The 12,815-nt window shown below is 48.2% G+C and overlaps 2 protein-coding genes across 3 annotated transcripts in view; one reads left to right on the top strand and one right to left on the bottom strand.

Annotated features, from left to right (window-relative positions):
* The window catches only part of SPIDR (scaffolding protein involved in DNA repair), a 199,342-nt gene extending 194,995 nt beyond the window's left edge, over positions 1-4,347 (top strand). For both annotated transcript variants that reach the window (XM_017831269.1, XM_017831261.1), the window contains 3 exons: positions 594-708; positions 1,184-1,237; positions 3,686-4,347. In XM_017831269.1, coding sequence (XP_017686758.1) covers positions 594-708; positions 1,184-1,237; positions 3,686-3,820 — 304 coding nt within the window. In that variant the 3' untranslated portion in view covers positions 3,821-4,347. The remainder of the gene's footprint in view (positions 1-593; positions 709-1,183; positions 1,238-3,685) is intronic.
* A 1,359-nt stretch (positions 4,348-5,706) lies between these two features.
* CEBPD (CCAAT/enhancer binding protein delta) lies at positions 5,707-7,503 on the bottom strand. Its single transcript, XM_017831290.1, has one exon. It carries the CDS (start codon positions 7,183-7,185, stop codon positions 6,160-6,162), a length of 1,026 nt encoding a protein of 341 aa, XP_017686779.1. The 5' UTR covers positions 7,186-7,503; the 3' UTR covers positions 5,707-6,159.
* Positions 7,504-12,815: the final 5,312 nt, after the last annotated feature.

Below are 12,815 nucleotides of genomic sequence, written 5' to 3'. Positions count from 1 at the left end.
GTGACCTATATTGTATTGTCATGCAAAAACTAAGGACGTGTGTATGTTCACATACTAGTGTAGTTCAATTAAAAAAATATCTCACCTGTGAAGGACATTTTTGCTTCCTTTGGAGAATGAATGAAGTATCATGGTTTGTTTAAGAAGTGCTTCCAACAAGCACTTATAGCTGAGCTTAATTTTGTTCAGTGTGCATTGAAAACATTGAACATTTGCTGAATGAGGGCCTAAGTCAATAAGTTGCTTGGGCCAAATGTATACTACAAATTTTCCTGTGCCATAACTTTTAGAAAGTTATGAGATTAATATTTGCTTAAGTGGAGTGACTATAAATAGCAACCTCCCTCCATATTGCCAGAACTTATAAAAGGAAGATCCTCTGCCAGAAGAGTTTAGGTCCTCCAAGAGAGTTAGTGCCAGCAGGAGAGCTTTATTTGCTATTATCAACTGAATCCCTACCAAGGCTTTCCCACTGAAAGTCTACCAGCAAAGTATTTTCCAGAATAAACTAGCTGGGTTTTTATTTGTTTTGATTTACAGCTGATAGGTTTTCCGCTTCTCTATGTTTTTCCAACATTATTTGTGTGTTTCAGAGAATTGCTATATTGCAAACAATGCTCTGAAGTTGTCTTTACACCGGTTTTGAAAATGCAGCTGGAAGTCTTCTTGAGTTGTCCATCCCGATCTCAGAGTACAGTAAAAGTAAAGGTATGGCATGAAATAAGGTTCTGTTTATTGTATGTAGACACATAGGTACTCTAAGCCACACTTTTACAAAAAGCTTTGTCAGAAGACAAAATATGTAAGACTATCCCATAATTTAATCTGACACTAAACTTGTGTTTCACTGGGCTAAGAACCCAGTTTCAAGATCTTGCTCAAATAATACAATCACTGAGTTCACACTGAGGTTTGCAAACTGTTCTATGGCCCAGATGAAGGGCTTATTAGGTTGGGCCTTGGGAAACCTCAGTCTCCCCAGTCTAAAAGGAGTGCTTATTTTTAGACTTCCATTCTGAACATTGTTTGTGTCTTCTCTGTTTTCTTGGCCAGAGAAATAAAAACATTTGATATTAAAATGATAAAGCTTTCTTCTATGTGACTGTTTAAACCTGCAAACAGAACGTCTTTGCATATATAAGATTTTTGTCATGAACAAAACCTGTGAATTTTCTCATTCCAGCTGTTGCAAAGGACAATCTCTTCTCTCCTGATGTCCTCCACCAGTGAGGATGGGGTAGGTATAATGAATGCTGATTAAAGGAAGTTAAACTACATAACTTACTGTAGACACAGAGTACAGGAGACATGAATCAGGTGGGAAGATAGTCATATCATAGAAGTGGAAAGGATTCCTGGAGGTTGTTGTCCAACCTCCTATCCACACTGAGCTATTGCCAATGTGGAGGCAAGTCGGCCATGACTTTTGTTGGCAGGGTCTTGAAAACCTGCCAACCAGTGATAGAGATTCTGACTTTCCAGGCAGTTCGTTTCAGAACCGCGCTAGGAGATTGCACTTTCTCGTGTCCAGCCTGTGATTTGGGTGGGCTGGGCCCTTTGGCAATCCCACCTTCCAGCTGCTGATGTCCTGCTGTCTCATGACTATGATCAGACTGACACCTTCCTTTGTTGAAGAGGGATGCTGCAGATGGGCTGCGTGGACATCTTTAGCTCAGCTGCAGATCTGCAGAGCTACCTGCAAACTGCACCGTGTCCAGGCACTCAGAGCTGCGATGGGCAGCGCTGGGCTTTAGTCCATTCTCTGGCTGAGGATCCAAAGACAGCAGACATACAGTCCAAGTACTGGCAGGTGGAAGTAGTAGAGGAATTTGCAAATTGTGTGCAAGGTACTACTTTATAATGGTATGAATGAAACACACATAAGCCACGGGGATCCATGGGCTAAAGTACAGTTTATGTAATCATGAAGTAGTTATTCCTTTAATCTGAGATATCAGAAGAACTCTGACATTTGACACAGTGACCCAGATTTATCACAGGTGAGGGAGGCACCCGGATAGGTGCTTGGCTGGCATTGGCTGCCAGATGGCCAGCAGGGAAGGAGCGGCACCTTTAGAGAGTCATTAAGTCCAGTTAGGATCCCAAGATTCTCCCCTCTCCCTTGCACGTGGAAGGGAGCAAAGGTTGGCTCGTTGTCTTGTTTTATCATCCCAGTTAAGTATCTTCAGTGACATGTATTGGGGTCAGTTTGCTTTCCCTGTCTTACAAGTTTTCCAGCATTTTGCTATTACATGCTCCATGGTTTTAATTGAATTTATGGTAATATTGAAAGTGGAAAGTTACTCTGAAATCATAAATTATTTTTCTTATGTGGGAGGGAGTATATTTCGTTTAAGCAAATTGATAGAAGAAATTTCCAAAATGTGTTTGCTCCTTTAATAGCAATTAAGTCTTGCTGAGTTTTACAGGATGTGCCTGGTTTGGTCACAGACTAACCAAACATAGTTCTTTTTCAAGTTATTAGAACTCAAACAACCTCTTTTTCATGTTTCAGTGTGTATAATGCCAGCATTTAGAAGTCTGACAACTTAGATTTTTTTTCTTCCCAGCTGAAATGCAGGGATAAAGATTAATCATAAGAAATAATACTTGAGGTGTCATTTTTTTGCCAGTGCTGCTGAAGTTTCTAAGGGTGTAGCTTTGTAATCAATTTTTTTGGCAAGGAGGTTGGTTTTAGCTGTTGCTGGCCCTGGATGCTTGTTCCTTACTTTGTGGCAGCCCTTCTGTCACACCAGTAGAGCTGTTTGTGCAGCTGCACAGTGAACTGGACTGCAGAACTGGTCTGGGGTAAAAAAATCTAGGGGGAAAAAAGGAAAAAGATTGTTTATACCTTGAACCAGAAAACAGGCGTGGGTATCACATACCTGTAGAGAAGCACAGCCCAGATGAAAGCAGGAGCATGGTCAGGGGCTGGACATAGACAAGACCCATTAGGGAAAGAAATGGATGTGAACTTGCCATCTAAGATACCCTCTCAAGCAAGGTATCAACTATCATTGTTACCAGTTCTTCTGTTAACGTGCTGTCTCCTCTTAGTGAAGCCATCCCAGCCTTGCATCCCTCTCCTCCACACAGAATACAGTCTCTACAAATTTGCTCAGGCACAACTTGTGGGTAAAATGCTGGTCAGATCATTAAACAGGAGGGACTGTGTAGGTGCTGGTGATGGTAAAAGATGCATGAACAACACAAAGTTAAAGTGGAGGGAGTGGGTAGAGTAAAAAGGGTAACAAAGTGGTTTTTCCTTTAGTGGATCAGTTAGCCAAAGTAATCAATGTATAGTATGTATATACACATTGCCAGCACATGGGAAGTGCTGCGTGTGTCAGAAAGTGAGATAAAGGGAGCACGTGCAGGTTATGCTTCAGCAAAATTGACTTCAACATCACTGTAACTTTTTAGATTTTTAAACAGCTTGTTTTTAAACCCCTTAAACAGCTTGTTTTTAAACCCCGGTTGGGAAGCAGCAGTTGAGGCAGGAGTGTGATCTAATTATTGAAAATTAATATATTCATTCTATCAGTTCTAATGTACCCTTCTGGGTCCTTTAAAAAAGTTGTCTGTTGGAAGAGGATCGTGCAGGCTGCATCTTCCCAGCTGAATGCTGTTTAGAACAAAATGTCCAGGACTGTTTGTTTTACTCACCATGCTTTTATTCCCGCAGACTTACGAGGTGCAGAGCGTGCTGGGAAAGGAGGTGGGGTTATTGAACTGCTACGTCCACTCTGTAACCAGTCACCCCAACTGTGTTGCACTGGAGGAAATTGTTCTTCTGGAAGCTGCAGCAAGACAGAAGTGAACTCTAGTCAGCTATTATAGTATCTGTGGACTTTGTAATGTGGTTATCTGTTAACTAGTGCCACAGATAATGTGTAATGCAAGTGTGATAAGCATTAAGATAGTTTATTAAAACTGTGATTTACAAAGCACATTGTGCTATCACTGAAAAAATATCCATATAAAAAAAACCTGTTTAACTTTCTGAACTCTTTCGGATCAGTTCAGAGTTTAAGAATACAGTTTTTTGGTATGTTTGCTGTTTATGTGTGTAAAACATCTCGTTCTGGAAGTTTTGAATGGTTGTGATTTTTTTTTATACAATACTGTAAATATTATGTGTCAATGGAAAATATTTTACTGATATTTTTTGAAATAAATACTTTGCTATAGGCAGTGAATGGTGGTTTAAGCTGAGTTTTATCAGTGGATTCCAGACCAGCTGCAAAATGCCACGTGGTGCACAAATTCTGAGTTGTTATCACCTCGCAATAATTGTTATACAGACAGAGATTTGAATAAAGCTTATATTTTGAAGTGTCAAGCACATATAAAGTTAATGTTTTACAGCTAATTAGTCTTTAAGCACAGAAGTACTGTGTTATCTGTAGCTTCCCACAGAACGGGTGTTTCATTATACAGTTTCTGTTACGGGTAAGGAGCAAACTGCTTTGTAGGCCATGTAACTATCCTCACCCAGACTGTGGAGACATGGATTACAGATCAGATAAATAGTATCAAAATCTTCCTCTGTGTGTAAAATTGTAAGAATTATTGTAAGAGTTAGAGACTGGATTTTTTTCCCCTTTCACAGTATTTAAAAGCCCCTTACAGGTCAGAGGAGGAGGAATGAGTGGTTTTGCACAGGTCTCGTATGGGATTAACTAGCAGAAAAAGAACAACAAACTTGCCACACTGATCATTCCTGTGGCTCAGACTGATAGCAAACAGGCTTATGTATTGCCATGATTACTAAAGGAATGACCCAGCTTTTGAAATCCCCTTTCCCCCCCCTCCTCCAAATATTTCAGTCTCTTACCTGCCTTCCTGTAAGGAAAAAGGGGACCTCAGCCCATTCCTGTGTAAAGGATACTGGTGTGTATGGGAAAGCGGAGCTCCCCTCTGAAATCAGTAAGATTTCAGTCTCTGGGACAGCTGGAGGTGCTTGCTGTGTCAGGCCATTTTTCTGCCAGTGCCCTACAGAAGCTGTCATCTTTGTGCATGCACTACCAAAATTCAGACAAGTTGCCTGAGCTTTCATGATATATTCACTCAGTCAGGCAGCATTGCCTGCTCTCACTTTTGCTGGCAGGGACCAGTGAAAGTGCCCAGCTCCTACAGTTCTACAGCCTACAGCAGGATGAAGCCTGTGGGTGCAACATCATCTCTGGGACTCACTATATCTGGTTCCAAAACTCCAGAACACCTGAGTGTAGGTGCAGCTTTGCATTATCTGGAATGGAAACCCCTTGGAGGTTTTTCAGCATAAATTTTAACCAGTGGTGTTCCTGTGGTCACGTATACTTTTTTTCATAAAATACTGTGTTTCTGGCAGAGACCTGGTCACAGAGCAGCCCCTCTTGCTGTGCAGCTGCTCAGTCCCAGTCAGCGCCGCGGCAACCCCTGACTCAGCATTCCGGCCCAGCGATGACGCTCCGGGGGAAGCAGACTTCGCAACCCCCACGGTCGAGGAGTCTCACGATTGTTCGCACCCCTGCATCGCTCTCTGGACGCTTTGGGACATAACGCGGCGCCCCTCGCCCCCAGCTTTCCCTCACCTCCCCGTTTCAGCTGCTGGGACCCGTCCCGCCTTGTCCCCTCACCCCGTGTTCAGCTCCCTCCCGGGAAGCGCAGCTTGCCCCGCCGCAGGCCGGCTGCTGTCACGACACAGAGCAAACGAGAGCAGAGTTGATTTAAAATGCTTTTCTTTATTCTTAGAAATGCTGTAAAAATCGATATAAAAGGTCGAGCATGCTCAGTCTTTTTTTTATCCATCCTACTGTCTAAAATACATGGGATTTTGAATCATTTTAACAGATGTACCATAGCTGCATCGGTATGAGTAAAATGTAGAAAAGACGAAAACTATCATTACAAAAATAATTTAAGGGGAGAAAAGAAAAAAAATATATTTAGCTTTTTTTCCCTTTTTCGCAAGTTTCGTGGTGAAAGACCCAGGCATCGCCCCACGTCGCTGCCACATTCCGAGCGCGGCCGCGGAGCCGGCACGTCCCGCCGCGGCTCCGCGCCTCCTCCCGTGCGCGGCCCGGCCCGGGACGCCGCGGCATGGCCCGGCACGGCCCTCTGAGGTATTTATCCACCGTCTCCCGGAGTCCGTCTCTCCGTCCCGCTCCCCCCCGGTTACCGGCAGTCGGTGCCCGAGCCGGGCTGGAGGAAGGAGGCGCTAGGCAGCTGCTTGAAGAAGTGCCGGAGGCTGGTCAAGTCCCGGGTGAGCTGCTCGATCTTCTTGTGCAGCTTCTCATTCTCGGCCGAGAGCTCCAGCAGCTTCTGCTGCATCTCCTGGTTGCGCCGCTTCGCCTTGTCGCGGCTCTTGCGCACGGCGATGTTGTTCCGCTCCCGGCGCTGCCGGTACTCGGGGCTAAACCTGTCCACGCACTTCTTGCCTCCCCGCTCCTTGCCCCCGGCGGCGGCCGGCGGCGGGACGCCCTGAGCCGGCCTTGGCACGGCGGCGGCGGCGGGGCCCGGGGAGCGGGTGCTGCAGCTGGAGGGGGAACTGCTGCCCGGCGGCTCGGGGGAGGTGGGTGGCGTGGGCTGCCCGCTCAGGTTCATGATGGTCTGGGCGCAGGTGGCGATTTGCGAGGGCAGCAGCGAAGAGGAGAGGTCGCTGTCGCTCCAGTCCGGCTCCTGCTTCAGAGCGCCGCGGGAGGAGGAGGAGGAAGAAGAGGAGGAGGAGGAGGAGGAGGCGGTGCGGGGCTCGGCGCCCAGCAGGGTGGTCATGGCAGCGCCGAGGTCCTTGGCGGGGTCGCGGCCGGCGCCGCCGCCCGGCGGCAAATACTCGCCGTAGTCCCCGCCCCGCTCGGGCTTGTGGTTGCTGTTGAAGAGGTCGGCGAAGAGCTCGTCGTTGCAGAGCTCCAGGTTGGGCACGGCCGACATAGAGTCAATGTAAGAGCTGAAGTCGATGGCGCTCTCGTCCTCGTACATGGCCGGGGCGGCGGCGCTCAGCTCCGCCAGGTTGGTGCCGCTGCCCCCCAGGCCGCCCCCCGCTTCCTCGCCGCTCATCCCGCAGCCACCACGGGCCCCCGGCTTGCAGGCGGGACCCGGCCCGCCGCCGCTGCCCACCTTGGCGTCGTAGAAGTTGGCGGGCTCCAGGCACCAGCTCTTATAACATGCCGGGGAGTCCAGGCTGTAGAGAGCGGCGGCGCTCATCGGCGAGCGGGACGTGGCGCCGCACGGCCGCGGCGCGGGGACTCCGGACCGCGGGCACCAAACGCCGCTCCGCGACGGTCGCAGCTCCAGCCTCTGCCACGGGCAGGTGGGAGCGGGGCTGCTGCTGCTGCTGCTGCTGCTGCTGCCGCCGCTGCTGGCACCGCTGGTACTGCTGCTCCTCGGTGACACTGGTGCTCCCGCTGCAGCCCCGCCGTCGCCTCCCCGAGGGGCCGATCCGGGCTCGGGTCACGCCGTGAGCAGCGGTAGGAGGCGGGGATGGGACAAGGCGTCTCAGGACCTGGGAGCGAAACGCCCGCTCGGTCCCTTCTTATACGGCGCGGGCCCCGCCTCCTGCCCCTGACGGGGAACGAGTTATTCCCGGCACCCCCGGGGACCCGGGGGCGGGAGCGGGTGGGGTGCGCGGCCGCGGAGGCAGGGCTCCCGCCGCGGAGAGCTGCCACCTCCCGGCCGAGGGTGGCCGCCGTCGGGGACGGCCCCCGCCACGGGGACGGGACGGTGCGGGCGCCTCTCGGGCTCCTGCCGCCCTCCCTGCACCGTCCCGTCCCCGGGGAGCGCTGCCGGTACCGGACCCCCGTTGCCGCGGCTGAGCGTTAGTTTTCCCTTTTCCACCCGGGCCAGCGGGAAAGCTGGTTGGAAAGGCTCATTTTACCCCTCCACCACCACGACGCTTCATCCCCCCACGCAGTTCCCCAGCGGCGCTTTGGATGAAGCGATACAGGAAAGATGCTGCCTGCCCCACGCGTGTCTCTGTGTATCACCCGAGCGCCCTCCCGAGGCTCCGCTACCCCCTCTGTAGCACGGGAAGCTTCACCCGAGAAGGATGTAAATCCACCCCCTTCGGTGAGGGGGTGGCCGCTTGGACTTCTTGCAGGACACTCCGGTGGGAAAGGGATGTCTGAGGCATCTTTAGCTACTTCATATGCTGTCTGCGTGAAGTTATACCTCTTTTTAAAAACTTGCATTAAGTAATTACACATGTCGCCCTCTCCTCCTTGCATCCCATAAACTATTACTATTAAATTGGCAAGCATCAGAGAAATGAAAATACTTTAATTTAAAAGATGTGAAATGCACAAATTTTCTAGTTCCTAACAGTTTCTAGAAGCCTGGCTTCACCCCCAAATGCTCCACTGACTGAGTTATAAAAGAAACACATAATAAAACACCCTTAAAAATTATTTTTAAAATATTTATTTATTTTCCCAGAAGACCCCTCTAGATTTATGTTAGGACTATCCCAGGCACTGACTTCCCAGCCCAGCACTCAGCTGATGCTGCTGGCATAAAGCTGTGCCCTGCAGAGTACGGTGCCACTCATCCCAAGGTGGCTTTCTGGGGATCGTGGGTACGTGCCGGTCATGCCGGGCCTGCTGCCTCTCTCCGGGCAGAGCTCCATCTGCTGCTACCGCAGCTGTTGCAGTACCGCAGCTGTTTATCACAGGGGTGTGTATTTTAGCATAAGTAGTTGGGAACAGGACGGGTACATGCTCTCCCCTTGGATGTAAACTCCTCGTGGGAAGGCTTGTGGGATCAGGGTAAGTGTGCTGTGTCTGGCAGGTGAGGTTTTGCATCTAGCAGGTAAGATTTCACTTTGAGAGGCCTTCCTTTTAACTCTAGTGCTGCCATTTACTCCACAGAGATGTTAAGTTTAAATAAACTTGATTTCCTTTCTCACCAGAGTATTGATCACACAGGCACTAACCACTGAACTTGACAGCGACGCAAAAAGTGGTTGGTTTTTTTTTCATATTGTCAAAAAATAATATGCCCCAAACCCATTTACATGTTATTTTCTGCCCTCTAGTGCTGGGGTCTATTCGTGTTGCAGTGACTCTGCAGAACCTGCCCCTGGCCTGGCCTGGCCTGGCTGTCCAGCAGGGAACTAGGACCATCATGTGATGCTCCTGAACCCTTTTTCTCTGCATGAAGTATAAAGGGTTGGGTGCATGAGGCTTAGGAAGGTAGTTCAGAAGTGTGAAGCAGTCTGATATCTGCTGTCTCTCCTCTTGCTCTGTGTCAGGGTCCATTGATTGCTGGAAAGGGATACATGTCACCCACTTTAGTCTTGAAATTATGATTTGCCTTGGAAAGCACCTAATTTAACTGTTTGTATGTGTGGAACTGTTATGCTTTCAGCTCACTGAAGTCCTTACCCCAAAGGGCAGCTGGTTGTCAGCCAGTGTTGGCATGCCACTGTGCCAGCCTGAACAGTCTCATTTAATAGCCATCATGTGTTACTCCAAAAAACAGATGCAATTCCCAGCCAGGTCACCCGGTCTCTGCTGGGCATCTTTGCCACATGGCAATTAGATTCTCAAAATCCCTCAGTAAAATGCAACATCTGGGTGTGGAACCCCTCTGTAAACCTCAATATAAGCCACCTGTATCACACCTAAGCCCCACCATGGAGGGTACAGCTTTGCCTATGGGGGACTTGGAATTGTGTTCAGAGCTTGTGGTCAGACCTGTCAATGCTTGTCCCCCAAAACCAAGTGGCAACAGCCATCCCCTGGAAGATAAGTTGGTTGTGTTTGTTGCTGAGTCTGAGATGTGTGATTTCAGGAGCACATTTGAACGGGTTCTCCCTTGTGCCATGCAGGGTGCGATGTCCCGGGTGGGGTGCTACACCTGCAGTGAAGAATCCAGGAGCATGTGAGCAAGTGATACTTGTCATTTACCAAAGCACTAGGCTGAAGAAAGGATGATATCCATGTTCTACTCTTTCCGGGGGTAGATTTGTCTGCCATTTCAGCAGCTGAATCTGTTCCCATCTGCATAAGTAATTTCATGAGCAGTGAAGTACAGACAAGATCTTGATTCCCTCATTTGTCCTGCTGAGTACCTGGCCCCCTGAACCATGGCTTGTCTCTGGGATCCAGAAATTCTAAACAGCAGTAAGAAGCATTTGAGCATCTGAATTTCAGAGTAAATTTTTTAAAACTTGCTTGGGGTTCCTGCTCCAAATCAAGCATTTAAACCTGGTGAGAAATGCCAAGAAAACTTTCTCTAAGAAGCAGAGAAAAGACGAAGCTTTAATTTGGTCTGGAGTGCTGGCTGTAAATCTCAGAGAAGCACCAGGACCCTGAGCCCTTCAGGGACAGCAGTTAAATCACACTGTATTTCTGACTAGTTTTTCCTCATAAATAGGGGACAGGCCACTTGTGGAAGGTAAGGAAACAGTGCAATGCCTCAGCCTAGCTTTAATCCTCCCTGAACTCTTCCCACCATGATCACCTCTGGCAACCCAGCCAGATGTGCAGGACTTTTTGGGACAATGGGGCTAGGAGCATGGCACAATAAGGCTGGTCCTAGGGAGCCTACAGAGCCCTTCTCTGCTTTTGAGGTTATGAGGATTAGGCAGCACCAGCAGGACACCAGCTCCTGGGGGATTCATGGGCAAAGAGTCAGCTAACAAGGGGGAAAAAGAGAAGAGGTGGTTTGCTGTGTTTCTCTCCCCCCTCCAAGAAGCAGAAGGAGTGCAAGGATCATTTCATGCATCAGCTAGAAGCCAGGAATGGTACTTGGGGGCTGACCAGGGAATGGGACATGCAAATGAGGAGGTGCAAGTTGTTTGGGGAGAGTCAAAAAACCTGTGAGCACACTCCTAGGTAGGGACAGTACCTACTTGAGGTTGGTGTTGGCTCTCCTCAGCCAGTGCAGTAACTGCTGGGCAGACCCTCCCTGTCCGCTCATCCCACTTCTGCTGGGGCTTGTGCCTCTCCCTCGTCCTGAATCACTGTAGCAGTATTTTGCTTGTCACTTGTACTGTACTTGTACATCATTGCACAGATCCAGCCTGCGGCCACACTACTCTTAGCAGCTGAACAATGTGATGATAAATGAATGGAATTTTCTTTTTAGCTCTTTTAACTGGAGCTCTGTGTTTCAACTCCCTGCGGATGTTTAAACTCTGGTGGTATCAACCTGGGCTGGGTTTGTTCAGCTGCACCTGTGGCTGCTGAGCTGCTGAATTACATTGTCCATATACCTGGGCTCCCAAAAGGCCAAGTGCCAATGCAGCTAAATGCCTCAGACCCTGTGCTCCTTGTTTTCTCACACTCTTTGGTGGATGCTCTGAACCTTTTCCTGATACAGGTTTTGCATGAATTTCGATCAGGGACAAAATTCATGTGATCAGATTCACAGCTGCATTTTCTGCCTAATCAAATTAAATCTTGTGTGCTATAATTTACTGTGAGTGAAATGGACAAGTAGGCTCAATGTAACCCTCTCCTGTCCCATCAAAAAGGCAAAAAACCCCATCCTGCAAATATGTGGAAACTGTCACCAAATATCTCCCAGCCCTTATAGCCACTCCTTCATAGAATCAGAATGGTTTGGGTTGGAAGGGACCTTAAAGATCATCTAGTTCCAAGACCCTGCCATGGACACCTTTCACTAGACCAGGTTGCTCAGAGCTCCATCCAACCTGGCCTTGAACACTTCCAGGGATGGGGTACCCACAACTTCTCTGGGAAACCTGTTCCAATGATTCACCTCCTCATTTTTAATCTAAACCTACCCACTCTCAGTTTGAATCCATTCCTCCTTGTGCTGTCACTACGGGTCCTACTGAAAAGTGCCTCTCCACCTTTCCTATAAGATCCCTTTAGGCACTGAAAGGCCACAATAGGGTCTCCCTGGAGCCTACTCTTCCTCAGGCTAAACAATCCCAGCTCTCTCAGCCTGACTTCACAGAAAAGGTGCTCTGGCCCTCTGATCATCTTTGTGGCCCTAAAAACTTCCCAAACATTTTTGCAACAAAAAACCCCTCTAAACACTGTATTCTGGACACTTGTTAGTGTGATGTAAGGAGTAGCTCTTTGGTAGCTTTGCTACAAGACCATTGACACCATTCAGTGCTGTGGGTGGCTGCCAAGGTGCAACCTTTCTGCATAGGTGCCATTTCTTAAAGGCAGCATAGCTTAAAAATTAAATTTTTGAAGCCCATGTAATTTCCAAATGAGGCACAGTGTTAATAAAATGATGCAGCAGACCCTCATCCTCTGCACTTGTGAGGGGAAAAAAGGGTTTTAAAGCAGCGGTAATAAAACCTTACTTTAATTCCTTGATTTTGCAAAAACAAGAAGTTTGGGGAGAAGTGACTCTATATATAGATAGAGACATATATAGATGTTTACTTTGGGAAGCAGCTGGCCAAACCCTTAAGTGTGAGGCCAGAAGAGCCGTAGGAAATTCCTTACTCCATGGCTGAATACAAGCCCAATTCATTGTTTTTGTGGAAAGCTCGTAGGCTCCTTCCCATGCCCAAAGATGTGGTGGCACTGTATCACATCTCAGTCACTGACACCTCAAGATAACATTTAAACTGGGCAACAGTGGTGGGGACTAAGGGAAAATCCTTAACATGAGAAGCAGCATGCAGGAACCTCTTTATCAGCTGGGAAAAGAGACTCCAGGCTGCAGCTGCAGAGCTTTCCTCTGGGTTGAGCAGTACTGTTATTCTTAGCTAGAGGGAAATTTTAAGATTGGCAGGGATAGTAAGGATTAGCTTAAATATGAATATCATTCTATGCCCTTAGAAAAATGTAGTGAGAATATATGCTAATGTTTTATATAACTTTTTAGGTGCAACTAATGGATTTCCA

This window comes from Lepidothrix coronata, unplaced genomic scaffold, assembly GCF_001604755.1.
Source record: "Lepidothrix coronata isolate B3197 unplaced genomic scaffold, Lepidothrix_coronata-1.0 Scaffold6, whole genome shotgun sequence".
NCBI lineage: Eukaryota > Metazoa > Chordata > Aves > Passeriformes > Pipridae > Lepidothrix > Lepidothrix coronata.
This window is presented reverse-complemented; position numbering and strand designations above follow the sequence as displayed.

What these genes read in the sequence shown, in the direction of transcription:
- CEBPD (XM_017831290.1), bottom strand. Translation starts at nt 7,185, where the DNA reads ATGAGCGCCGCCGCTCTCTACAGCCTGGACTCCCCGGCATGTTATAAG.